The sequence below is a fragment of the Phyllobates terribilis genome, unplaced genomic scaffold (assembly GCF_046119375.1).
Source record: "Phyllobates terribilis strain yellow unplaced genomic scaffold, ASM4611937v1 Scaffold_11__3_contigs__length_659146591, whole genome shotgun sequence".
NCBI lineage: Eukaryota > Metazoa > Chordata > Amphibia > Anura > Dendrobatidae > Phyllobates > Phyllobates terribilis.
The window spans coordinates 103,213,171-103,239,959 of NW_027362771.1; the positions used below are offsets into that span (position 1 = coordinate 103,213,171).

The window sequence follows — 26,789 nt, forward strand, 5'->3', positions numbered from 1 at the left end:
ACATTACTTACAAACGATGGTTATATCTATTACACTGGTTGTGAAAAATCATTCACCGATCTGTTGGATCCAATCAAATTCTTACTTTATTGCCCAGTCAACTCTTTTTTCCCTTTGGCCATTTTTGGGTATTCTTTGTATGAGGACAATTTGCTCCACTGTTAGATTCTGTGAACATCCTGGAAAACACGCATTCATTTGACACCCTTCGCACTCTTTCGATTGTGTAATAGCCCAACTGTTTTTCCCTTCTCTTGCTGATTCCTAGTATGATGCGGGGTAATTTGATGGGAGAAAAACATTTGCTGCTTCTGTTCTCTGTGTTTCTCTCTCCCTCCTCCCACACGCATGCTCCCACTGGCAGGCATGACTGCAACACTCAGCTACGAGTAGCACTAGGAGAAGTGCGGGCAGGCAAAGGGATTCTCAGGCAGGAGAGCTTCATCGGTGTGACTCATCCAGGTAATTGCATTATTCCCATCACTCCTGAGCTTTCTTTATTTCAATTCTCATCTCTCCTTTTCCGCCTGCTATACCTTTCTAGTGAATTGAGTCCAGCTCTGTAAACTCTGTGCACAAGGTATTTTATTTTCTTCTTCATCATCATCATCATCCTCATCATCATTTGTTTGTGGCTTGCCCCATCATTGGTCACCTGCCAGGTGTCAGTGGACAGGTTGTATTGTACTAGAGGACAGATGGGTATAACTGCTGGTGAGAAGGTTTGCAGTGCCATCTGCAATGGGGCAGCACGTGTTTAAGTAGTAAATGTATCCAGCTGAATGTGGCACCATTGTCCGCACATTTTATGTTATTATTTTGTACTTTAAATCCAAACAGAGCAATCATTTTACACCGTGTTACTCTTCCAAGATCTTACAAACACTATATTTTCAAGGAATTCTTAAAGGAAGCGCGTTTTATGTTTTGTATATTTTTTTCTTGTTGCTATGTACGGTATTTATATTAGAAAAATAATCACTAGATGTCTCTCCTAACCATTGTTAAAGGAAGATCAATATCCTCTGGCTTCATTGACCATAACACCTGCTACCTCCTGCTAGGTCTTAGGTCATGAAATAAGTAGTAGCCTCTTTCTTAGGTTTTCATGATTATTTTTTCTTTAACATTTATTGCTCATATTAAGGACATGATCAGTGCATTTAAAGGAGAATTGTTGTAAGGTAACTTGATCTTTTTGCCTCTCGCAGTGGATTCTTGTGTCTTGAGCCACTTGATCAATGTAGTAAAGCATGTACTAGGGGATGACAGATCCTTCCTTCTTTTTTAGTCACCTGCCCGGCTTGCTGAATGCCCAGCATGTCTCTTTAACGTAGGGGCATTGCATGGAGCCAAATAATTAACAATAACTATTCCATTCATCCCTTGTTCTTTCATGTGGAGGATCGGTGTAGTCAATGCATCACAGTATGGCTACATCTATGACTTCAGTATTTGTGTGCTGCTATAAAATTTTAACAGGGGGGATTCCATTTCTTAGTATTCCATGCAGTTAGATGTGTGTTTCCAAGGAGACCAATGGCCCACCATCCTACTTCCATTCTCTTTAAGTCTAGTATTTTGGCTTTGTGTGTTATTTCCTATGTCTCCTTCTATGGTGTTCTACTTTCCAGGCGAAATTACCTGCTTTCTTCTATACTCGTATGGAAAGCCGATAACCTCAGGAAGTGTGACGCTTCTCTGGTTTCATCATAAATAAATGGATTTCATACACAAGACAGTTGCTCGGGGCTGTTTAGTTGTTATGGTGGGGACACTCAAGGGAGTCTCTGTACTCTAGGTTGTAAAATGAAAGGATATGATGTAAAAGATAGTACAATATTTATTAATATCCTTTAAGGTCATTAATCACCTTCTAGTAATAACTGAATATTTTTAAAGACTTTTATTTATTGGAAGAAGAGGTGACATTTCTTGTAAGCAATGTCGTTTATGTGATAAACAATGGGACAAGATTCTGCACACGAGCTGTGGATGATATAGTGTTTTTTGTGACTGAACAAACGCTTATGATTTATTCACATTGTTTTATACAGTAAAATATAATAAGGTATCAGGGAAATATTATTGAAAACACACAGAAATGTAGAAATCATTTCTCTTGCGCTTTTCACATAATGCATTGTCTTACATACAATACAGAGAGAACTGTATCACTATGGTGATGTCTGAGCCTCATAGCGGATTTATGATAATTATACAGTAAATGCAGAGAAACACATTTATTCCTAGCCAAAAGCTTTGCTTTTTTTATATCCTGTGCAAAGAGTGTAGCCAATGCCTTAATATAAGGCCACAGCCCCACTATCAGTATTTGGTCAGTATTCGGTCAGTATTTTTTCTCAGGAGTTGGAGCCAAAACCAGGAGTGGAACAATTAGAGGAAAGGTATAATAGAAAAAAGTCACCAATTCTGCATTTATCACCCACTCTTGGTTTTGGCTCCCACTCCTGAGAAAAAATACTGACCAAATACTGATAGTGGGGCTGTGGCCTAAATGGTATTTGCGGGACCGCTTCAGAAAACACCTGAAAATTGGCTACAGAAAAGACTCTTTCTATTCATTTCTATTGTAAAACCACTTTGCTGGTCATATGATCTTATGACTGTTGTTTTCTTTCCGCTTCAGGTTTTGAGAAACTCTTGGTAGGAAAAAGAAAGTGCATTTTACTTCTTTGAAGTCATTTATGATAGAATCTATTCCGAACAATGCATTGTCCAATCAAAAGGCTGCAAAAAAACGCTTCAGGGAAAATACATTCTAAGCGTTTTTTGGGGGGAAACTGAGAGTAATCTCCAAGGCCCCAACTCCATGAAAGTGTTTTCTCCAGAAATCTGCAAAAAACACTTTCATAAGTCGCAACATTTTTGTGCAACTCAAGGTAGAGCAAATATTTAGCAACTTTTGGTGTTTTCACTCCTGTTTTGCAGAGCTGCGGGAACACAAGGGCGGATTCAAGACCAGCTTATGCCAGAAATTTTGCTCTCTCTCTCTTTCTCTGATTGGAGTGAGGTTAGTTGCAAAGCGCACATCACTTTTTTGATGCTCCTCATTTATTAAGAAGCATGTGCTTGAATGAATCAAGAACGTCTGTCTCTAAGACGCCCACACATTCAGACCAGCGTTGTTCACGCCAGTCTTGATGAATCATGGCCCAAGTTTTTGAGGAGTTTTGAGTCTTTGAAGATGATTGTGGAGCGTTTCTGCTCAATTCCTGTTCTAAAAACTCCTCAAAAAACTCAATTTGAACATACCCATAGGGTATATGTGTGGCACCCCAGGGGTCTGGTTTCCACAGTAACAAGCAATGTTATGTCTGAGAGCAGGTGGGAGGTCTCTTGGTCAGGAATCCTATGCATGCCACACCTCCTGCCCAGTCCTGGGAGGGGAAGGACTTCCCCTATATAAACCTGGGGCTGAGGCAGGGTTAGAGAGTTCAGAGGGAGAGTTCAGCCAGGAGGGCTGACAGGGAGCTGTGGCTCCGGCTGGGCCCAGCTCCTGGGCCATGCCAGAAGTAGAGACAGAGAAGAGAAGCAGCTATGGGAAGAAACAACAGGAGCTCTGTGTGAGCAGTGTTACAAGGAGTTAGGGGCTGGCAGCTGCAGAGCTCGCCCTGACTGAGAAGATTTCTTACCGGACCCGGAGTCCGAGGCTGTGGGGACTAACTCCTACCCAGCAGCAGAATCCGTCAGGCAGGGGATTTCAGGTCCTCTGGCCAAGAAACCCGAAGGCACGGTCACACGCATGGGACCAGCACCGCCGTCGTGGAGCGGAAGCTACTAGAAGGCCCCGAGTCACCGGCCATACGGGTGAGCACCACACGGTACACTCAGGGACGTGGGCTACTTATACCCGCCTCTAGCAAGGTAGCCAGAAGAGTACAGTTAGTTTGGGAGGCCTACAACTCCGCCTGGCTAGGGGAGATCCCATCTGCTCAAGGACTGACCAGGCCCCAATCGCTAGCCAGTACTCCGGGAGGGTCTATCTTTGTCACCAGTAAAGACCCTGAACTACACCGTACCGTCTCCGAGTGGTTCCTGCTACCCCCATCATCCACGTCGGCTGCCCTGACGCCATACCCCTCCCGTTGGGGGTGATACTATCACGCTGCACAATCCTACCACCGGCCTCAGCGGTCTGCCCTGCAGCGGCAGCTCCTTCGCTGCATTCAACGGGTGGCGTAGTCGTACAACATCTACCACTAATACAGCGCCACTTAGTTTGACTCCCTGGGCACGGACCGGGTCACCGCCACGAGACTACAACCCTCAACAGATCCGGCTCCGGGTAAGCTCCCGCGTGCGCAACGCTGCGCGACACAGGCCCAGGGGTGCATCAACTTTTGGCGTAGTCGGCAGGATCTCGTGCCCGCAACCACCGGGTACTGCGTGCCTGAAAAAGACTGTTCAAACTTACCTGTGGTGAAGATTCCCGCCATCCGGCGCCATCTTCCGCTTCCTTCCCGCCATCGGTGGAGTTTTCCCGCCATCCGGCGCCATCTTCAGCCTTCTTCCCGCCACACGTGGAGTTTTCCCGCCATTGGACGCCATCTTGAGGACGCCGCGCGGGAAGAAGAGGGGCGTGGACTCCGAAAGCGCGCGAGAACTGAAGCCCCGCCTCACGTCCGGACGTTGCGTAAGGTCCTGGAAGGAGCCCAGCAGACGCCGACGTCACAGGAGCGCGACGGAAGGTCCTCAACCCTGACGATCCACTGCGGAGCCGTGGCCTACGGAAGAGGATCATCGCAAGGTAGGCCACGGTCCACTAGGGGGGAGAAGGATGTCGGATACGGAGGAGAGCTTCACCGCTTCAACCCCCGCCAGCGCCACCGCTGTTGCGGTCATGCCTTTCACCATGCCCTATATCCCGGGGGCAGCCTGGCTACCCCAGTACTCAGGGGAGTCACCTACCCTGCATGACTTTAGAGAAAAGCTGGATAGCCTCTTCCAGGTGTACCCCCTCACAGAGGAGCAAAAAGTGAGCATCCTGGTGGCCCAATTAACCGGAGCAGCCCAAAGGGAGGTAAAGTCCTGGCCACCTGGGGGGAGGACTGTCGCAGAGATACTAACCCAGCTAACCGAGGAGGAGCTGCAGTACAACCAATACGAGGAAAGCCAAGAGGACCCGGACGGGTCTGAGGACTACCCTCAGGAAGGAGCACAAAGAGGACATAGCTACTGAAGGGAAGTAGCGTGAATAAAGAGCTGTACATAGTTACCCGTTAGGGTACAAGGACTGCTGCTAATTAAAATATGGTCCCCGTTGGGATTAGTGAATTGTTCCCCGTGTGTCCCTATCCCTTACCAGGCTGAGGACTGTGAGCAGCCATCCCCTATCCCTTACCAGGCTGAGGACTGTGAGCAGCCAATCCTTATCCCCACTGGCCGAGGACTGAGAGCGGCCATATCCTGTAAATAATTATGTGTTTCTAGTAATTTATAGGAGTCCTTGGTGGATTTACCGGGAATCCTTTGTACAGTTAGTGGAGCGTAACCCAGGATGGACTAAAAGACTGTTAAGGACTCGGGGCAGGACAGACCCCTACCTGGTTACGTCTCCCTGTTTTGGTGAAATGGACACCTTTGTTTCCTTCAAAGACTGCACCCGGTTGCGGACACGCCGTAACCATCTTTATGTGTTTTTCTTATTGTATTATTATTGTTTATACCTTGTTATGTTTTTCTAAAAATATGTTTAGTCCCGGAGTACTAAATTTCACTAGGGGGGAATGTGGCACCCCAGGGGTCTGGTTTCCACAGTAACAAGCAATGTTATGTCTGAGAGCAGGTGGGAGGTCTCTTGGTCAGGAATCCTATGCATGCCACACCTCCTGCCCAGTCCTGGGAGGGGAAGGACTTCCCCTATATAAACCTGGGGCTGAGGCAGGGTTAGAGAGTTCAGAGGGAGAGTTCAGCCAGGAGGGCTGACAGGGAGCTGTGGCTCCGGCTGGGCCCAGCTCCTGGGCCATGCCAGAAGTAGAGACAGAGAAGAGAAGCAGCTATGGGAAGAAACAACAGGAGCTCTGTGGGAGCAGTGTTACAAGGAGTCAGGGGCTGGCAGCTGCAGAGCTCGCCCTGACTGAGAAGATTTCTTACCGGACCCGGAGTCCGAGGCTGTGGGGACTAACTCCTACCCAGCAGCAGAATCCGTCAGGCAGGGGATTTCAGGTCCTCTGGCCAAGAAACCCGAAGGCACGGTCACACGCATGGGACCAGCACCGCCGTCGTGGAGCGGAAGCTACTAGAAGGCCCCGAGTCACCGGCCATACGGGTGAGCACCACACGGTACACTCAGGGACGTGGGCTACTTATACCCGCCTCTAGCAAGGTAGCCAGAAGAGTACAGTTAGTTTGGGAGGCCTACAACTCCGCCTGGCTAGGGGAGATCCCATCTGCTCAAGGACTGACCAGGCCCCAATCGCTAGCCAGTACTCCGGGAGGGTCTATCTTTGTCACCAGTAAAGACCCTGAACTACACCGTACCATCTCCGAGTGGTTCCTGCTACCCCCATCATCCACGTCGGCTGCCCTGAGGCCATACCCCTCCCGTTGGGGGTGATACTATCACGCTGCACAATCCTACCACCGGCCTCAGCGGTCTGCCCTGCAGCGGCAGCTCCTTCGCTGCATTCAACGGGTGGCGTAGTCGTACAACATCTACCACTAATACAGCGCCACTTAGTTTGACTCCCTGGGCACGGACCGGGTCACCGCCACGAGACTACAACCCTCAACAGATCCGGCTCCGGGTAAGCTCCCGCGTGCACAACGCTGCGCGACACAGGCCCAGGGGTGCGTCATATGCACTCAGCGTCTTGTAGATGCCAATGTACATACAGACTTTTTGAAGCAGAAGATGCTCCAGGAAAATTCTAGTGGTGTTTTTGCTGAAGAGTCTTCTATGGAGTCTTTTTGGTCTCCTTGATAGCAGCTTTCTTTTAAACTGCGTATATTAACTAGTGAGCGACTTCCAAAACAGAAGCAGCCTAAAGAATGGTCAGGTCACTGCCTTTAGCCACATCACAGCTTTCGAAGCCTGAAGCAGTTAAAAGGAGCTCAAAAAGACTGAACATAGCACAGCAAGTCTTTTTGACATTGCAAAGCTAATTGTTGTTGATTCTTTTTAGCATCTTTTAAGCATTTTTTCAGATGGATTTCAGGAGGAATCCGCCTGAAAAAGATGACATGCACATACCGTTAAACATTTCAAAACTGCTTTTTTTCAGGACTGTTTCCTGTAGTTGGTTTAAACTATAAAACATGTCGTTTTTGACTGCCTCAAAACAAAAACCTCCATTTGCTCATACCAATTGAGTATGTGCATACAGAGACTTACATAGTCTCCGCATAGTTTTTAAAGCAGAAAACACTCCAGGAAAACACTAGCAGTGTTTTCTCTAAAGTGCCTTTTCTGACATCCTTTTGGACTTCTTTGGCGTTGGCTTTGCCACTAGCACTGTTCTATTAATTCCATAAATAACATAGTGGTGGCTTTTCAAGACAGAAGAATGGATCAGTCACTTCTTTTACCTGCTTCACAGCTTTCGATGCCTAGAGTGGTTAAAAGAAGTTACCAAAGATGGAATATATGCACAGCAAGTTGCTTTGAGATCTTTGTGAATATGTTCATTCTTTTTGACTTTTTTTAACGCTTTTTCATTCAGGTTTACAGCAGAATTTGCCTGAAAAAGACTTAGTGTGCACATACCCTAAATATTTGGGTCATAGAGTAGTGGTAGTACATTAAACCTCTTCAAAAATCCCCTCTAGGAAAAGAGTACCTCTTTCTGTAGACCAGATTTTAATTGCATCATATATCATGTTTATTATAAATTTTCTTTAACCACTTCCCGCCGTGGACAATTTTAGTTTTTGTGTTTTTGTTTTTTCCTACCCTTTTTCAAAGAGTCATAGCTTTTTATTATTCTGCCTGTCAAAATAACCACATGGGTACAGTACTTGTTTTTTTCATTGTTCATTTGAATAACACAATTCATTTTACCATACAATGTACTTGAAATGGGAAAAAAATAAGTGTGATAAAAAAATGCAAATCCTATCTATAATTAGATAGATAGATAGATAGATAGATAGATAGATAGATAGGATTTGCATTTTTTATCACACTTATTAATATATATATATATTTTTTTTTAGCTTGAAACATGCATTGTGCAGTAAAAATGACCTTCCAACATGATTCTTCAGGTCATTATGATTACTGTGATACCAAACTTTTTATTCTAGTGGTAAAAAAAAATTGAGATCTGTAAAAGAAAAAAACAAATTGACCTGTGTTGCCATTTTCTAAGAGATGTAACTTTTTTATTTTTTCATTAATTCATTTTTCATCAATTGTTTTTTATTGCTGTATTGATGACTTTCTCTGGGGCAGATTTGGTGAGCGAAAGGACCCATTTTTGGCATTTCATTTATTTTTTTTGTTTAATGACGCTTTACTAGCCTGGCTGTTTGTTTCTTCTCTCTATCGGGACCCCTTTGACTCACAGATGTCTCCATATGCCCACATAATTCGTTTTGAGGAGTGGGGCAGTGAGAATCTGCCAAGAACCAGTTTCTGGCTCTCCAGTCAAGACACATAGTTACAGGATAGCTTTGTAAAGGATGTTTTATCTGAAACCTGTTACAGGGTAAAACATACATGGCTGCTATAACGCAGACTCATGGTGCCATGGATCGGACTCTATGACAAGATCTCTTTAAGGGGAAAAGTGGACCATATGACATCAAACTGAAGATTCTCCATCACCCTCCCAAAATAGGGCATCATTAGGGGATGGCGGTGACAGAAGCTGTGGTAAGTAACCACAGTGCCACCTCCTGATGACGTCCTTCTCTAAGGAGGATGATAGAAGCTGTGGGGAAACGACTGCAGGGCGATCCTTCTGTGAAATTTCATTTGCATCTCCCTTCAAACACATCACAGGAAGTGAATAAAAAAACAGCAAATACAGGGAATAACAGGATGGAGAAAATGGTAGAAAATTTTATTATAAAGCAAATTACAAAAGTGGTTAGGGCTTAAAGATAGATATTTATTAGATATTTATTAAAGGCATTATAGATATCGAATAACCTCTTTAAGGCTGTGTGCCCACGATGCGTTTTTTAAGCTTTTCCGCAGCGGCAAAAATGCTGCAGAAACGCTTAAAAAACGCTTGGTAGAAGGCCTGCCATGTTCCCCAATGATAATCCGCATGTGCTGTGCACATGCTGCGAAAATTTCCGCTGTGGATTATCTTTGCGGAAAAAAAAGCAGCACTACCAATTATTTTGCGGAAGCGCGGCGTTTTCGCCGCCATTGACTTGCATTGGACCGCATGCATTCCGCATCACTGCATCTGCACATGCGCAATCCACGCGTTTCAATGTGCGGATGGTACCCAGGTGTGGAGGAGAGGAGACTCTACTCCGGACCCGGGTACCATAGAACCTGTAAAAAAAAGAATAAAGTAAAAAATAAATATTATATTTACCTTCTGATGGCCCACACTGCGCTCGTCCTCCCATGCCAGCAGCTCGCGGTGGACTGAAGGACTTGCGCTGACGTCATTTAGTCATGTGACGGCAGGTCCTTCAGTGTACCGCAAGCTGCTGGCAAGCCAGGACGGATCGAAGCAAGACTCCGGGGGCCATCAGAAGGTAAGTTTAGATTTATTTTTTTTATTTTTTACCATTCTTTATGGTCACACTATATAAATCCATGTCAGTTGCATGGATTTATATAGTCTGACCAAGTTGTCAAGCACTTTCCAAGTGATGCTAAAATCACTTGGAAAGCGCTTGTCAACCCGCATGCGGAAATGCAAGTGAAGAACATTTCACATCCGCATGTCCCTGGCAGGAAAACGCATGTACAATCCGCATGTACAATCCGCATGTTCAATCCGCATGCGTTTTTTCTGCCTGGGGAGATGCAGAAACGCTCAGGAAAAATCCAGAGCATTTCTGCATCGTGGGAACATAGTCTAATTCTGCTATTTAGATCCTTAGTATGGCACAATTTGACATAATGTATACTGTATCTTGAGAACACTTTACAGAACCCACCCACAAGCAACAAATGTATGACAATTTCAATACTCTATGAGAGAAAATTAACAGTATAGCTAGCACTAGTGTATGCTGGGGCTTGGTTTCAGTTTTGGTGTTCCTCGAGGAACTCTCTGTAGCAAGATCTTATAATGTGCAATTATTCATCAATAGCTCATTGCAGGCTAAGGTCTCTGAATGTCAATATAGTATATGCACTGCTCTAAAAATGATGACTTGCACATGAAAATGTAAACCCAAATCGGTTAAAGAGAACCTATCATCAGGATTATGCTTGTAAGGCCACGTGCACACTTTGAGTATTTGGTCAGTATTTTACCTCAGTATTTGAGTGGGACAATCAGAGGAACAGTATAATAGAAACACGTGCACCTGTAAAGTGGTCCGGTAGCCATGGGCGAGGTACTCATCTCTTGCGCCCCAGCCCTTTACATGAAGTTGTGGGTCCTTGCTGGGTGTGTGGACTTGTGCTGTGGGGGCGCTATTCCCTTGCAGCCCACTTGTAACCAATGATTTGGGTTGGCTAGGACCAGGTGTTGGACAGTTCAATAAGGAAGACCACCAGTCAAAAATAAACTTTTTACTCAACTATAACTTGGGAGGGATTATATACAGGCGATAGCAGGCACTTATCTCGATGAATGTCTCTTTACAATACGGAGCATTTTCCACATACAATATCAATTCTTTCCTCTTCTCTCTCATATCCTCTATTTTCAGCATTCCTTTACCACAGCCAGGGGCAGACACTGACGGCTTGGAGCCCCTGTGCAAGAAGTGTGTCTGGGCCCCCCTCTTTTTATAGTGACAAAGCTACAAATATATACATATACAGTATACATATATATAGACACACATATATATATACAGTATATCTTACATAGTATCCTTTATAATGAATGTTACTGTCCTTTATTACACAGTGCCCTCTCTCGTTATGTACAGCACTATCCCTTACATATTGGATTATTTATTACATAGCGTCCTCTTTTGTTAGACATACTGTAAACTGAAATGGCTGCTTATGGAACATGGGAAAGCTTCTTTTCTAATGGTAGAGGCTGATGGATTGGTCTTCTGGTCAGATGCTGCTCCATCAGCAGTCATTTTATATCTAACAAGAGAGGATTATGTAATAAAGAGAGACGCTCTGAATAACAAAAATAACAAGAATACGCTATGTAAGGGACAGCACTGTACATAACAGCTGGTGAAGCTATATAATAAGGGACCACCCCACACATAGTGAGGACGGTGTTGTACATAATAAAAGAGGAAACTATGTAACTAAGCACGGCGCTATACATAATAAGTGAGTACACTATATACTAATTGACTGCGCTATACATAATAAGTAAGTACACTATATACTAAGGGACTGTGCGATACATAATAAGGTTACATTCCTGTATCCATGCGCAGTGTCGGTGTGCTGCCCGCTTTAACAGATGCATTGAGCATGTCCTATTCTGACCATCAAAATCGGATGAGAACAGGACATTCTTTGACTCTCACATATCTCATTCTCAGATCTGTGATTTTCACAGATGTGTGAATGGATCTCTAAAACTCTGAGCCCGCGTGCCGTCTGATAAAAAAATCAAGAAGCACACGGACATTTCACACAAATATGAGAATGTGGCCTAAGGATTTTACAAATAACTTTATTACTCCAAGTCACACAGTACAGATACAGAATAATATGAATACAGATATGTACCCTACCATTAATGCTATTAGCCACGCACCAATCAAAATATGATGTGATAAGCAGAACTGTGCCCCCATTAACTATAATCTCCTCCGCCCAATAAATATAAATTATTCAGTCTCTGTGACTCTCCCCAATTAACTTTAAGGTTATATGCACATGCTATGTTTTTGTTGCAGAAAATATGCAAGGTTTTACAGTACCAGCAAAGTGAATGAGACCCCTGAGGTCTCACGCACACGTTGCTTACTTTTTACTTGCAGATTTGCAGCAGAATAAAATCTGCATAATGTCAATTCTTGCAGCATATTTCACCCATACTAATGAGTGCAGGAAAATACGCAACTAAAGCATGTCAAAAACGTGGTAAAAATGTATTTTACACAGCATTTTTCCTGCCAACACATTAGGATATGCAGCAAAATTTCTGCTACAAATCCTGAACGTGTGCACATAGTCTTAGTCACATGTCCTGTGTCCCCCATTCATTATAAGTCCTTGATACCATCATAATGAATTTGGGGGTGGGAGAAGACATTATCAGGTACTTAACATCCTCTGCTATCTCTCAACTCATTAAAAGTCCCTGACAACATATTCTACCACCTTTCAATTCATTATAAAGTGTCTTATGCACCTTACTCCCTCTCCCACTCCCCAATGAATTTTAAGTCCCTGATAGTGTCATAATGAATTGTGGGATGGAGAAGAACACTATCAAGAATTTAATACCCTCCTCTACCACCCAAATCTTTTTACATCCATATCTAATATCTTCCTCCCCCTCCCCCTGTTCATAAGTCCATTATAAGTCCCCCTTACTCCCATCCCAATCCCCCACCCTTCTCATTGTCCTCTCCCCCACATCCCTCATTGTCCCCTCCCCCACATCCCTCATTGTCATCTCCCCACTACCATCACTGTCCTTTCCCCACTCCCATCACTGTCCCATCCCCAACCCCCATCATTGTCCTCTCCCCACTCCCATCATTGTCCTCTCCCCAACTCCCATCATTGTCCTCTCCCCAACTCCCTTCATTGTCCTCTCCGCAGTCCCATCATTGTCCTCTCTGCAGTCCCATCATTGTCCCCTCCCCACTCCCATCATTGTCCTCTTTCAACTCCCATCATTGTCCTCTCCCCTACTATCATAATTGTCCTCTCCCCCACTCTCATCATTGTCTTCTCCCCCACTCTCATCATTGTCTGCTCTCCCACTCCCATCATTGCCCCCCACTCCCATCATTGTCCTCACCCCCACTCCCATCATTGTACTCCCCCCACTCCCATCATTGTCATCTCCTCCACTCCCATCATTGTCCTCTCCCCCACACCCATCATTGTCCTCTCTCCCAGTGTATTGAAAGAAAACACACTCACCTCTCCGTCCATTCCTTCGCAGCATCACTTCTTTCCTCGCCGCTGGTAACTTTCTAAATGACACAGGCGCGCTGCATGCTGACATCATTAAGACACATCCGTTTGTGTCACTGAGAAAGCAATGGGCAGGAAGACGGATTCCTGCAGTTCTGCTGCCATTTCCTTCTATAGTCAGTGGAGCTGCAGGATCACTCCCTGGTCAGCACACCGCACAAGATGAGGGCAATCTGGCCATGGGCCCCACGGAGCGTCAGGCTCTGAGCAACTGCGGTTCCACGTCTTTTCTCCCTTCTAAAGAGCTATATTGCCAGTATGGCCACTACTTATCTTCTCTGTCTCTGACACTCTGGAACTCCAGTCCGGGGCACTCTCTTCATCTTAAGTACTCTGTCATGTCCAAGTCTACCACTAATGCACATTCACTACACAGATGAGAACAGGTTCAGACTGAGCACATATGACAGACACAAAAGAGTCTAGAGGGGCCATGGTGAACATTATCTTGCTTGATACATCATCCAGTATGACCGGTTTGGCAGTGATTCTTGGGGGTTGCACAAACCTCCACATGACAATCAACTGTATCACCTACTGTTAGGTGCAAGAATAAAATCCCCAGCCCTATTGTCATATCCTACAGTAGTGCTGTTGACTTTGTGTTTCTCTTGGTGCAGAAAAATGACCGTCCTCATGTGGCCAGTGTATAGGCAGTTCCTGGATGATGAAGGCATTGATAGCATTGACTGCCCTCACTTTCCCCAGATCGGAATCCAATTGAGAACCTGTAAGACATGTAAGTATTATACTGTCCAAGAGATAATTGATGCCCTGAATCAGCTTTGTGAGGAGATCCCTAGGACACCAACCTCCATCTCATCAGGTGTATGCTTAGGCATTGGCTCTGCACAAGTGCATATAGCCATGTGGGGGCCATACAAAATACTGAGTCACATTATGAGTTGTTGCAAATAAATTCATGCAGATTGGATCTGCCTGTGATTTCAAATGTTCACTTTGATTTTCACAGTGATATGAAATCCAACCCTCAGTTGGTTGATTTTGTTTTCCCTTGACTGTAATCATTAGTAACAGTGGCAGTCCAATAGCTCATCATAATGCACTTTTCCATCGGCTTTGGAGGTAGAAGTGGCCCCCTTTATCTCTTGGGCCCCTGTGCAGCTGCACAGGATGCACCAATGATATGTCTGCTCCTGATTTGTAATTTAGTTCTCAAAATCACACAATTTATGTCAGTAAATATTTTAGATTACAGTAATACCACATAGCAGATAATAAAATTATTTATCGTAAAGTAAGCTGAGATCCAGTATGCTTTTAAATTCATTTATCTCTGTGTAAGGCAAGATTGTACTACGTAACTCAAGTCTAAGGTACATCAGACAAGTGTTTATAGCAAAATATTACCTACATTGTTCCTTTCAAGAACCATACAGGTTTAACTGCTGTATAATGAACCGTTTCTGTGGAAGTTCATCTACACTACCATGCCAAGGCTATGCTTACATCTCATTTTTGTACATGTTGGAACTTTATTTCTCAGGCTATGTGCCCACGTAGCGTTTTACAAGCGTATATGCTGCGGAATTTCCGCAGCGTAAACGCTTCAAAAACGCTTGGTAATCAGCCCCCATGATCCCCAATGACAAGCCGCACTGTCAATGCCCATGCAGCGGATTTTTCCGCAGCCTTCATGCTGCGCTCAAAAATCCGCAGCATGTCCATTAATTTTGCGGACACGCAGCGTAATCGCCGCCATTGACTTGCATTGAGATGCATATAATCCGTGTCAGTACATTTGTACACACGGATTATATGCGTTTCTATGTACGGATGGTACCCAAGTCTGGAGGAGAGGAGACTCTCATCCAGACCTGGGTACCATAGAAACTGTAAAAAAAAGAATTTAAAATAAAAAATAAAGATTATGCTCACCTTCCGATGTACTCCCGGTGTTATCTCTGCCGTGTCCGCTCTCTTGCAATGCTCCCGCTGTTGTGAAGGACCTGCCATGACGTCACTGAGTCATGTGACCCATCACATGGCTCAATGACGTCACCGCAGGTCCTTCACACCACCGCGAGCCGCCCAACACACCGGACGCGGTGGAGAGAACACCGGGAGGACATCAGAAGGTGAGTATAAACTTTATTTTTTTATTTACCATTTTATTCTTTTTTTTAACTAACTTGGTCACACTACTATAAATCCATGCCGGTTGCATGGATTTATATAGTGTGAACAAGTTGTCAAGCACTTTTCCAAGTGATGCTAAAATCGCTTGGAAAAGCGCTTGATAACCCGCATGCAGAAATGCTTGACAAACGCTTCTACCTGGCGGGAAAAACGCATGTAAAATCCGCATGCGTTTTTCCTGCCAGGGAGAAGCGTAAAAAATATGCAGCATTTCTGCATCATGGGCACATAGCCTCAATGTATACTTTCAACATGTCCATATGCATCCAGCATGTTCATAAGTTACCTATTTATACTGTATAGAAAAGCTAATCTACAGTGCAAAATGACATAATAAGGACATAATAAAAGGGTATATCACAAGGTATACACTTTTTTTTCTGTCCAAGTTAATGAGTATGTATGACGCTGTATGCCTTTGTCAGACTGGGGTGCCAAGGGCCCACCAGTAACCAACTCCAGGGCCCCACTTTTCAGCTACATGCAAATGTGACATTATCCTCAATCACAAATTTATATAACAATGAACTGGGTAGATTGTTACATGAATAAGATGCTGCCTTTGTCTGTACATAGTAATTCAAGTATATTATGCCAAGTACTGCTCATATAAGAGGGAGGTGGCCCACTCTTGGACAGGGGCCCACCGGAGGATTCTCCTGTTCTCCTGTGGGCCTATGTTGGAGTCAGATGTTTTTAGTTTGCCGGGGAATATTCTCAACTTGTACCTCTGATGAAGCCAAAAATGATAGGAACAAATACATACAGACTGCTATACGCACTCTGTGCACCTTACACATCTTATATCACAGGCAAACAGAGGTTTTCATACGCAAATTTAGAAACCCAAGAGAATAAAAATTATTCTATCGAATGCTGTATTAGGAGAACATGGTGCGTCAGTGAGGCATCATACAGCTGCATGTAGATTTGCCTACAGATAAATAGTATGAAAATGTAGAAACAAATGTACAGGTCTATTCACGAGGCTTTACCCTACTAGAATATCTTTGTAATTAAAGGGGTTCCATGGGTATAGAAAAAAATAATGAAAAAATTGTTATTAATAAAAAATGATAGATATCTATAAATAGCTAGTCACATTTATTTTGTCTAGGCAGGTGAACATCCTAGTAAATTAACTGTATACTACAATATAGTTTTACACTGTTACAAACCTGACAGGTGCCATGAGCATGTGCAGTAGGAAGCTCCATAGCTGTAAGCTGGAAATATCCTATATCCTACACTGTCAAGCTATCTCCAAGTCAGTCGCAGAGCTTTCTAACTCTAGATCCCCTTTACTAATGCTCTGGATGTATCCTAGGAAATTTGATAGCTTTATGATTATGATTTGATAAGTAATGGATTAAAGGGGTTGTCCACTAATTGAACAAACCCTTTTTAAATTATGTAGTCCCCCATGCAAAATAAAAATAACAAATACTCACATTCCACATCAGCACCATTCTAGTGGTGTCAGAATCAGGTCTTCAGGGGTTCACATGACTTTGTTATGCTATGTGGGCACTGCAACCAATCAACACTGTGTTCTCACGTCTTCCACTTGTCCAAGATTCATTCCAAGTTTCGTACTAAGGAAGTAGAGAGAAGTTCACCACACACTCTTAAATTTATTTAAAAGTGATAGTTTATTTCACAAGTAGTGAGTTAGACTTAAGCACAGATATCAACAAAGGTGCAGGGAATGATGTGACTAAACAATAATGTTTCGACCCTAGCCCGGGTCTTATTCATATAGTCTCTTAATGTGAAGTGGTGGCAGGGCGCTCCCGCACCTTCTTCATGCACGTCCTCAGTTAAGTTGAACTCACTACTTGTGAAATAAACAAACTATCGCTTTGAAATAAATTTAAGAGTGTGTGGTGAACTTCTCTCTTCTGATATCGTGGTTGCCCCACGCTTCACCAGAAACTCGCTCCTACTACGGTGTGCACGCCAACTCTCCTCTACGTACTAAGGAAGTGACAGCATAGCAGCCTTATAGTGGTGACTGTTTGGCTGCAGGGCTCTTGTAGCATAACAATGTCATGCAAGCCCCAGGAAACCTGTGCCAACCTCAATAAAACAGTACTAGAGCGGGAGGGAAGTATATTATTTTATTTTTTACAAGGGGGACTATTTCATATAAAAAGGGGTTGTCAAGGTAGTAAACAATACCTTCGAAAGGTATTTAGGAATTTATTCATAAAAACTGATGAGTAAGTTATCACCTACTTGGTGGGGATAGTTGATATGTTTTGTTCACTGGCCAACTCCTTTAAACTGTCTCATGCTTACAGCTCAAAATATCCTTAACATGAATCAGTTAATAATCTCTGCATTCTGTAAAGGATTTGAAAAGGGTTTGTAAAAGCTACTAATCCACAATGTGTTACCTTTAATTTTCAAGGCAAGTTAATCAGGTTTAATGTGATTACTTGCCCTAGATATGCCTAGGTGAATTCATCCAGACTGTGTCTAAGGCTCAGGTCTACTGCCATTTGAGAAGAGTTGTCTGCCTGTACATTACAGTAAACCATTGCAACTAATCATCCCTTTACATTGAGTTGTCAGTAGCATCAAAGCTAATTCTTGATATGTTTTAGACAAATTAATATAATTGTACCTAAATCCACATGACTAATGATTTTTCAATGAAACCTTCAATTGCAAGGATAAAAATTATACCAATTAAAGGACGATTTGGAGCAGGGCTTGGCGAAAGGGTAAGAGAAGGTAGGCAACAGCCTTGGGTTCCACCTTGGAACAAAGATGGGGGTCTCAGAAATGGATATAATCAGTGTTGTCACATTTATTGCAGCAGTGTGATGGTATTGCAATGTGCAGTCACAGTGATACCCAATACATGCAGACCTTTTAATTTTGATGGTTGTCCACTGCTGTTCTCTGGTCACTCAGTGGAAATACATAACAGTTAGGGTCTGCATTTGTTTAGGGGGGGTTTAACCTGAGGAATATACTTGTTTAGGGGAATTGGTTGGAAGTTTGCATTTAAGGAATTTTGTATTTATTTAAGAGTCTAGGTTTTGTGCTTATTTAGTGTTTTTGTCAGGGATTTGTTGTCTTTGATGGGGTCTGGAGTCTGTATGTATTGAAGCAGTCTCTCCTGAGTAGTGTTGAGCCACCCCCGTAGTGTTCGGGTTCGGTTCGGTTCGTCGAACACCGGGATGTTCGAGGAACTGTTCGTCGAACTGTTCGTCGAACACCTTAGAACACCGTCGAACACCGTTAAAACCAATGGCAGGCAAACAAAAACACATAGAAACACATAGAAAACACCTGCAAAGGTGTCCAAAAGCTGACAAACTGCTCAGAAGACACTCTCTTTAAAAAAGCCGGCCGGCAAATTCAGCAGCGGCATACACCGGTACCCGACAATTTAGACAAGAAGGAATAGAGCATCACACATAGATTAGATAGATAGAAACATGTCAGTCACACATATAAGAAGCACAGTGACAGTGTTGGTTACTGCACTTGTCATTTAGTGTAAAGGATTTATTAAAAAAAATATTAGTGTTTTCATGCACCGTCTCTTTAAAAAAGCCGGCCGGCAATTCAGCAGCGGTACCCGACAATTTAGAACAGAAAGAATAGAGCTTCACACATAGATAAGATAGATAGAAACATGTCAGTCACATATATAATAAGTACAGTGACAGTGTTGGTTACTGCACTTGTCATTTAGTGTAAAGGATTTATTAAAAAAAATATTAGTGTTTTCATGCACCGTCTCTTTAAAAAAGCCGGCCGGCAATTCAGCAGCGGTACCCGACAATTTAGAACAGAAAGAATAGAGCTTCACACATAGATAAGATAGATAGATACATGTCAGTCACATATATATGAAGTACAGTGACAGTGTTGCTTACTGTACTTGTCATTTAGTGTAAAGGATTTATTTTAAAAAATAATAGTGTTTTCATGCACTGTCTCTTTAAAAAAGCCGGCCGGCAATTCAGCAGCGGTACCCGACAATTTAGAACAGAAAGATAGAGCATCACACATAGATTAGATAGATAGAAACATGTCAGTCACATTTATAATAAGTACAGTGACAGTGTTGGTTACTGTACTTGTCATTTAGTGTTAAAATAAAGGATTTATTAAAATAAAAATTGGCGTGGGGATCCCCCATAATTTTAGGCTCTAGCGGAGGTTAAGCAGACGGCTGGGGCAGATGTTTGAAGCCTCGGAAGGGGGTAATACCCACGGAGCTTACCAGGCTACTAATATCAGCCCCCAGCTGAATACTTAGCCTTTACTAGCTATTAAAATGGGGGACCCCCCCAAAAAAAATGACGTGGGGTCCCCCCTATTTTAATAGCTAGCAAAGGCTAGGCAGACAGCTGGGGGCTGATATTAATAGCTCAGGAAGGGTGCCATGAATATTGGCCCCCTCCCAGGCTAGAAACACCAGCCGTCAGCCGCCCCAGAAATGGCGCATCCATAGGATGCGCCAATTCTGGCACTTAGCCTCGCTCTTCCCACTGCCCTGTAGCGGTGGCAGTGGGGTAATAGGGCTGGGGTTGATGTCAGCTTATAATGCCAGCTGACATCAAGCCCAGGTTAGTAATGGAGAGGCGTCTATAAGACACCCCCATTACTAACCCCATAGTCAAAGTTAAAAAAAACACAAACACCCAGAATAAAGTCCTTTAATTGAAATAAACACAATTCTTTATTGTTCTAAATTAAACTATACTTACCATCACGCCCATTCCAGCTGAAGCCAACGATCTCCTGTAATAAAAATAAAATAATAAACCAACATCATCCTTACCTTTCCATGGTTCCCAGGACAGCTCCAGCTCTGCTACATCGAGATGACTGGCTGGACCGCAGCAGAACGCTGCCATCCAGCCTGTCATCCCGCAGACGCTGAGAAGCGCAGGCATGCTTGCGCTCCTCAGTGTCTCACTGTGACGGCATCCAGATGAGCCGAGTTCATGTCCAATGAACTCGGCTCACCTCATGCACGTCACTTACAGCGTGGGAGAATTCTCACGCTGAAGCGCTGAGTGCAGGAGAATTTTCCCACGCTGTCAGTGAGGTGCAAGAGGTGAGCTGAGTTCATTGGACATGAGCTCACCTCATGCACGTCACTGACAGCGTGGGAGAATTCTCCTGCACTCAGCACTTCAGCGTGAGAATTTTCCCACGCTGTCAGTGACGTGCATGAGGTGAGCCGAGTTCATAGGACATGACCTCGGCTCATCTGGATGCCGTCACAGAGAGACACTGAGGAGCGCAAGCATGCCTGCTCTTCTCAGTGTCTGCGGGATGACAGGCTGGATGGCAGCTTTCTGCTGCGGTCCAGCCTGTCATCTCGATATAGCAGAGCTGAAGCTGTCGTGGGAACCATGGAAAGGTAAGGATGAGGTTGGTTTATTATTTTTCTTTTATTGCAGGAGATCGTTGGCTTCAGCTGGAATGGGCGTGATGGTAAGTATAGTTTAATTTAGAACAATAAAGAATTGTGTGTTTATTTCAATTAAAGGACTTTATTCTGGGTGTTGTGTTTTTTTTAAATACTTTACTAGAAATTCATGGTGGTCATGTCTAATACTGGCGTGACCCCTTGAATTTTGGGCTTGGGGCCAGCTGATAATACCAAGATGGCCCTAACCCCTTTATTACCCAGTGAGCCACCGCACCAGGGCCCTGGATGAGTTGGGTACAGCGCCAGAAGATGGCGCTTCTATGAACGCGCCATTTTCCGGGGTGGCTGCGGACTGCAATTTGCAGCGGGGGGGGCCCAGAAAGCTTGGGCCTCCCTGCGCTGCAGATTCCAGCCCCCAGCTGCCTAGTTGTACCTGGCTGGACACAAAAATAGGGCGAAGCCCCACGTATTTTTTTTTAAATTATTTCATGAAATTCATGAAATAATTAAGAAAAAAAGGCCTTCCCTATATTGTTGTGTCCGGCCAGGTACAAATAGGCAGCTGGTGGTTGGGGGCAGCCCGTTCCTGCCTGCTGTACCTGGCTGGACACAAATATAGTGCGAAGCCCCACTTCAATTTTTTTAAATTATTTCAGGAAATTCATGAAATAATTAAAAAAAAATTGACGTGGGGCTTCGCACTATATTTGTGTCCAGTCAGGTGCAGCAGGCAGGAACGGGCTGCCCCCAACCACCAGCTGCCTATTTGTACCTGGCCGGACACAACAATATAGGGAAGCCCTTTTTTTCTTAATTATTTCATGAAATAATTTAAAGAAAATTGACGTGGGGCTTCGCCCTGTTTTTGTGTCCAGCCAGGTACAACTAGGCAGCTGGGGGCTGGAATCCGCAGCGCAGGGAGGCCCAAGCTTTCTGGGCCACCCCCGCTGCAAATTGCAGTCCGCAGCCACCCCGGAAAATGGCGTGTTCATAGAAGCGCCATCTTCTGGCGCTGTACCCAACTCATCCAGGGCCCTGATGCGGTGGCTCACTGGGTAATAAAGGGGTTAGGGCCAGCTTGGCATTATCAGCTGGCCCTAAGCCCGAAATTCATGGGGTCACGCCAATATTAGACATGACCACCATGAATTTCTAGTAAAGTATTTAAAAAAAACACAACACCCAGAAAAAAGTCCTTTAATTGAAATAAACACACAATTCTTTATTGTTCTAAATTAAACCATACTTACCGTCACGCCCATTCCAGCTGAAGCCAACGATCTCCTGAAATAAAAGAAAAATAATAAACCAACCTCATCCTTACCTTTCCATGGTTCCCATGACAGCTTCAGCTCTGCTACATCGAGATGACAGGCTGGACCGCAGCAGAACGCTGCCATCCAGCCTGTCATCCCGCAGTATCCCGCATTTCCCCCATACTGCCGCATCACTATACCTTCCCCCAAACTACTTAGTCTCTGTGCTGTGTCACCTCACACTTTTCTCCCTCCATACTGTCTCCTCACACTATTTCCCCACTCTCCATACTGTTTCCTAATACATCCCCCTTCCCCATTCTGCTCCTGCACTCATTCCTACCCCTCCTCTAGTTGACCATACTGTTTCTTCACACATCTCCCCATTCTGTCTCCTAAAATTTCTCTCGCATCTCTCTCCAAATATAATAAATCTTCGGAAGAGCACACAGACATGCAGAAGCACGCTTACACACACGAAAACAAGCGCACACGGACACATACTAAGGGCTCTTTCACACGTCAGTACATGTGGTGACCGTTTCCACACGTACCAGAGACACTGACACATGTAGACCCATTCACATGAATGCGTATGTGCACATGTCAGTGTGTTTCCACTTTCCACAGATCATGTGGTGTCCGTGGTCAAAACACGCTGACATGTCTGTTTTTTACCTGCTGTCCAGACCGCGAAATGTCCCGCACACTGATGACAGTTAGCACGCGGTGCTTGGGAAGAGCGCTGAGAACTGCCCTCATCATAGATCCCTGAAGGTGCTGCAATCAGCACCAGCAGGGTCAATGATGAGAGTAATAGTCTATACCCGCTGTGTCCAACTGTAAAAAGAATAAAATAAAAAAATCCTTATACTAACCTCTACTAAGTGTCACCCGCTGTAATCCGTGCAAGCTCTCACGCCGAGGAGAATGTCTCCTGCAGCGAGTGGGCTCCGGAGCTGCGCTCAACAAGTGGTGCCCTGTGATTCAATAAGCGCAGCTCTGGAGCAAGCTCGCTGCAGGAGTCATTCTCCTTGGCGTGAGCGCTCGCACAGATTACAGCAGGTGACACTTAGGAGAGGTGAGTATAAGGATTTTTTTATTTTATTATTATTTTTACAGTTGGACACGGACACGGTGGGAGTAGACTACTACTCTCATCATTGACCCCGCTGCTGCTGATCACAGCGCCTGCAGGGATCTATGATGAGGGCAGCGCTCAGCACCCGGCTCTTGGGAACAGCGCTAACTGTATACTGATTCCCAAGCGCCAGTATGAGTCACTTGGATGACACACAGGTGGACACGGATATTTCCAGTCCCGTAAATATCAGGACATGTGAAAGAGCCCTAATATACACACGCAGATACACATACTCACAGAAATGGGGACACGTACACACACAGGCAAGCACACACAGAAATGCACAGACACACTCAGACAATCACACACACAAAAATGCAGACACGCAGGGAAGCACACACACATGTGAAGACACCTAAGCACACAGGCATACACAATGTACACACACAGGCATATAGACACACACAGGCATATACACACACACACACAGGCATATACACACACACACTGTACACACACACACAAACACTGTACACACACAGGCATACACACTCACACTGTACACACACACACTGTACACACAGGCATATATACACACACACAGGCATATACACACTGTACGCACACAGGCATATACACACACTGTACACACACAGGCATATACACACACTGTACACACACAGGCATATACACACACTGTACACACACACAGTCATATACACACACTGTACACACACACAGTCATATACACACACTGTACACACACACAGGCATATACACACACTGTACACACAGGCATATATACACACACTGTACACACAGGCATATACACACACTGTACACACAGGCATATACACACGCATATACACACACTGTACACACAGGCATATACACACACTGTACACACAGGCATATACACACACTGTACACACAGGCATATACACACACTGTACACACAGGCATATACACACACGCATATACACACACTGTACACACAGGAATATACACACACTGTACTCACAGGCATATACACACACAGTACACACAGGCATATACACACAGGCATATACACACACTGTACACGCACAGGCATATACACACACTGTACACGCACAGGCATATACTGTACACAGGCATATACACACACTGTACACACAGGCATATACACACACTGTACACACAGGCATATATACACACTGTACACACAGGCATATATACACACTGTACACACAGGAATATACACACATTGTACACACACACAGGAATATACACACACTGTACACACAGGCATATACACACACTGTACACACAGGCATATACACACACTGTACACACAGGAATATACACACACTGTACACGCACACAGGAATATACACACACTGTACACACAGGCATATACACACTGTACACACAGGCATATCCACACACTGTACACACAGGAATATACACACACTGTACACGCACAGGCATATACACACACTGTACACGCACAGGCATATACACACACTGTACACACAGGCATATACACACACAGGAATATACACACACTGTACACACAGGCATATACACACTGTACACACAGGCATATACACACACTGTACACACAGGAATATACACACAGGCATATACACACACAGGCATATACACACACTGTACACACAGGCATATACACACACTGTACACACAGGCATATACACACAGGCATATACACACACTGTACACACAGGCATATACACACTGTACACACAGGCATATCCACACACTGTACACACAGGAATATACACACACTGTACACGCACAGGCATATACACACACTGTACACGCACAGGCATATACACACACTGTACACACAGGCATATACACACACAGGAATATACACACACTGTACACACAGGCATATACACACTGTACACACAGGCATATACACACACTGTACACACAGGCATATACACACACTGTACACACAGGAATATACACACAGGCATATACACACACAGGCATATACACACACTGTACACACAGGCATATACACACACTGTACACACAGGCATATACACACAGGCATATACACACACTGTACACACAGGCATATATACACACTGTACACACAGGAATATACACACACTGTACACACACAGGAATATACACACACTGTACACACAGGCATATATACACACTGTACACACAGGCATATACACACACTGTACACACAGGCATATACACACAGGCATATACACACACTGTACACACAGGCATATATACACACTGTACACACAGGCATATATACACACAGGCATATACACACACTGTACACACAGGAATATACACACACAGTACACGCACAAGAATATACACACACTGTACACGCACAGGCATATACACACACTGTACGCACAGGCATATACACACACTGTACACACAGGCATATACACACACTGTACACACAGGAATATACACACACTGTACACACACACAGGAATATACACACACTGTACACGCACAGGCATATACACACACTGTACACACAGGCATATACACACACTGTACACACAGGCATATATACACTGTACACACAGGAATATACACACACAGGCATATACACACACTGTACACACAGGCATATACACACACTGTACACACAGGAATATACACACACTGTACACACAGGAATATACACACACTGTACACACAGGAATATACACACACAGGCATATACACACACTGTACACACAGGCATATACACACAGGCATATACACACACTGTACACGCACAGGCATATAGCTGACGCGCCCCTGGGCCTGAGTCGCGCAGCGTTGCGCACGCGGGAGCCTACCCGGAGCCGGATCGGATAGGGGTAGTAGTCTCGTGGCGATGACCCGGTCCGTGCCCAGGGAGTCAGACTAAGTGGCGGTATATTAGCAGTAGATGTAGGACGACTACGCCACCCGTTGAATGCAGCTATGGAGCTGCCGCTGCAGGGCAGACCGCTGAGGCCGGTGGAAGGATGGTGCAGCGTGGATGGTATAACCCCCAACGGGAGGGGTATGGCCTCAGGGCAGCCGACGTGGATGATGGGGGTAGTAGGAACCACTCAGAGACGATGCGGTGTAGTTCAGGGTCTTTACTGGTGACAAAGATAGACCCTCCCGGAGTACTGGCTAGCGGTCGGGGCCTGGTCAGTCCTTGAGCAGATGGGATCCCCCTTGGCCAGGCGGAGTTGTAGGCCTCCCCAACTAATTGTACTCTTCTGGCTTCCTTGCTAGAGGCGGGTAAAGGTAGCCCACGTCCCTGAGTGTACCGTGTGGTGCTCACCCGTATGGCCGGTGACTCGGGGCCTTCTAGTGGCTTCCGCTCCACGACGGCGGTGCTGGTCCCACGCGTGTGACCGTGCCTTCGGGTTTCTTGGCCAGAGGACCTGAAATCCCCTGCCGGGCAGTTTCTGCTGCTGGGTCTGGGTTAATCCCCACAGCCTCGGACTCCGGGTCCGGTGGTAACTCTTCAATCAGGGCGAGCTCTTCAGCTGCCAGCCCCTGATTCCTTTTAGCACTGCTCCCACTGAGCTCCTGATCTTTCTTTCCTAAGCTGCTTCTCTTCTTCTCAACTCTACTCTACTCACTAACCCTGCCTCAGCCCCAGCTTTA

The 26,789-nt window shown here is 44.7% G+C and overlaps 1 protein-coding gene across 3 annotated transcripts in view; it reads left to right on the forward strand.

The window, feature by feature from the left end:
• The first annotated feature begins 284 nt into the window (after positions 1-284).
• GPRIN1 (G protein regulated inducer of neurite outgrowth 1) overlaps positions 285-26,789 on the forward strand; it is a 155,852-nt gene continuing 129,347 nt past the window's right edge. Inside the window, exons 1-2 of one of the 3 annotated variants that reach the window (XM_073651375.1) lie at positions 285-462; positions 2,953-3,034. In XM_073651375.1, the coding sequence (XP_073507476.1) occupies positions 2,990-3,034 (45 nt within the window). In that variant the 5' untranslated portion in view covers positions 285-462; positions 2,953-2,989. Of the gene's footprint in view, positions 463-482; positions 581-2,952; positions 3,035-26,789 lie in introns of those variants that run through there. The other 2 variants (XM_073651376.1, XM_073651378.1) reach the window with 2 other exon arrangements.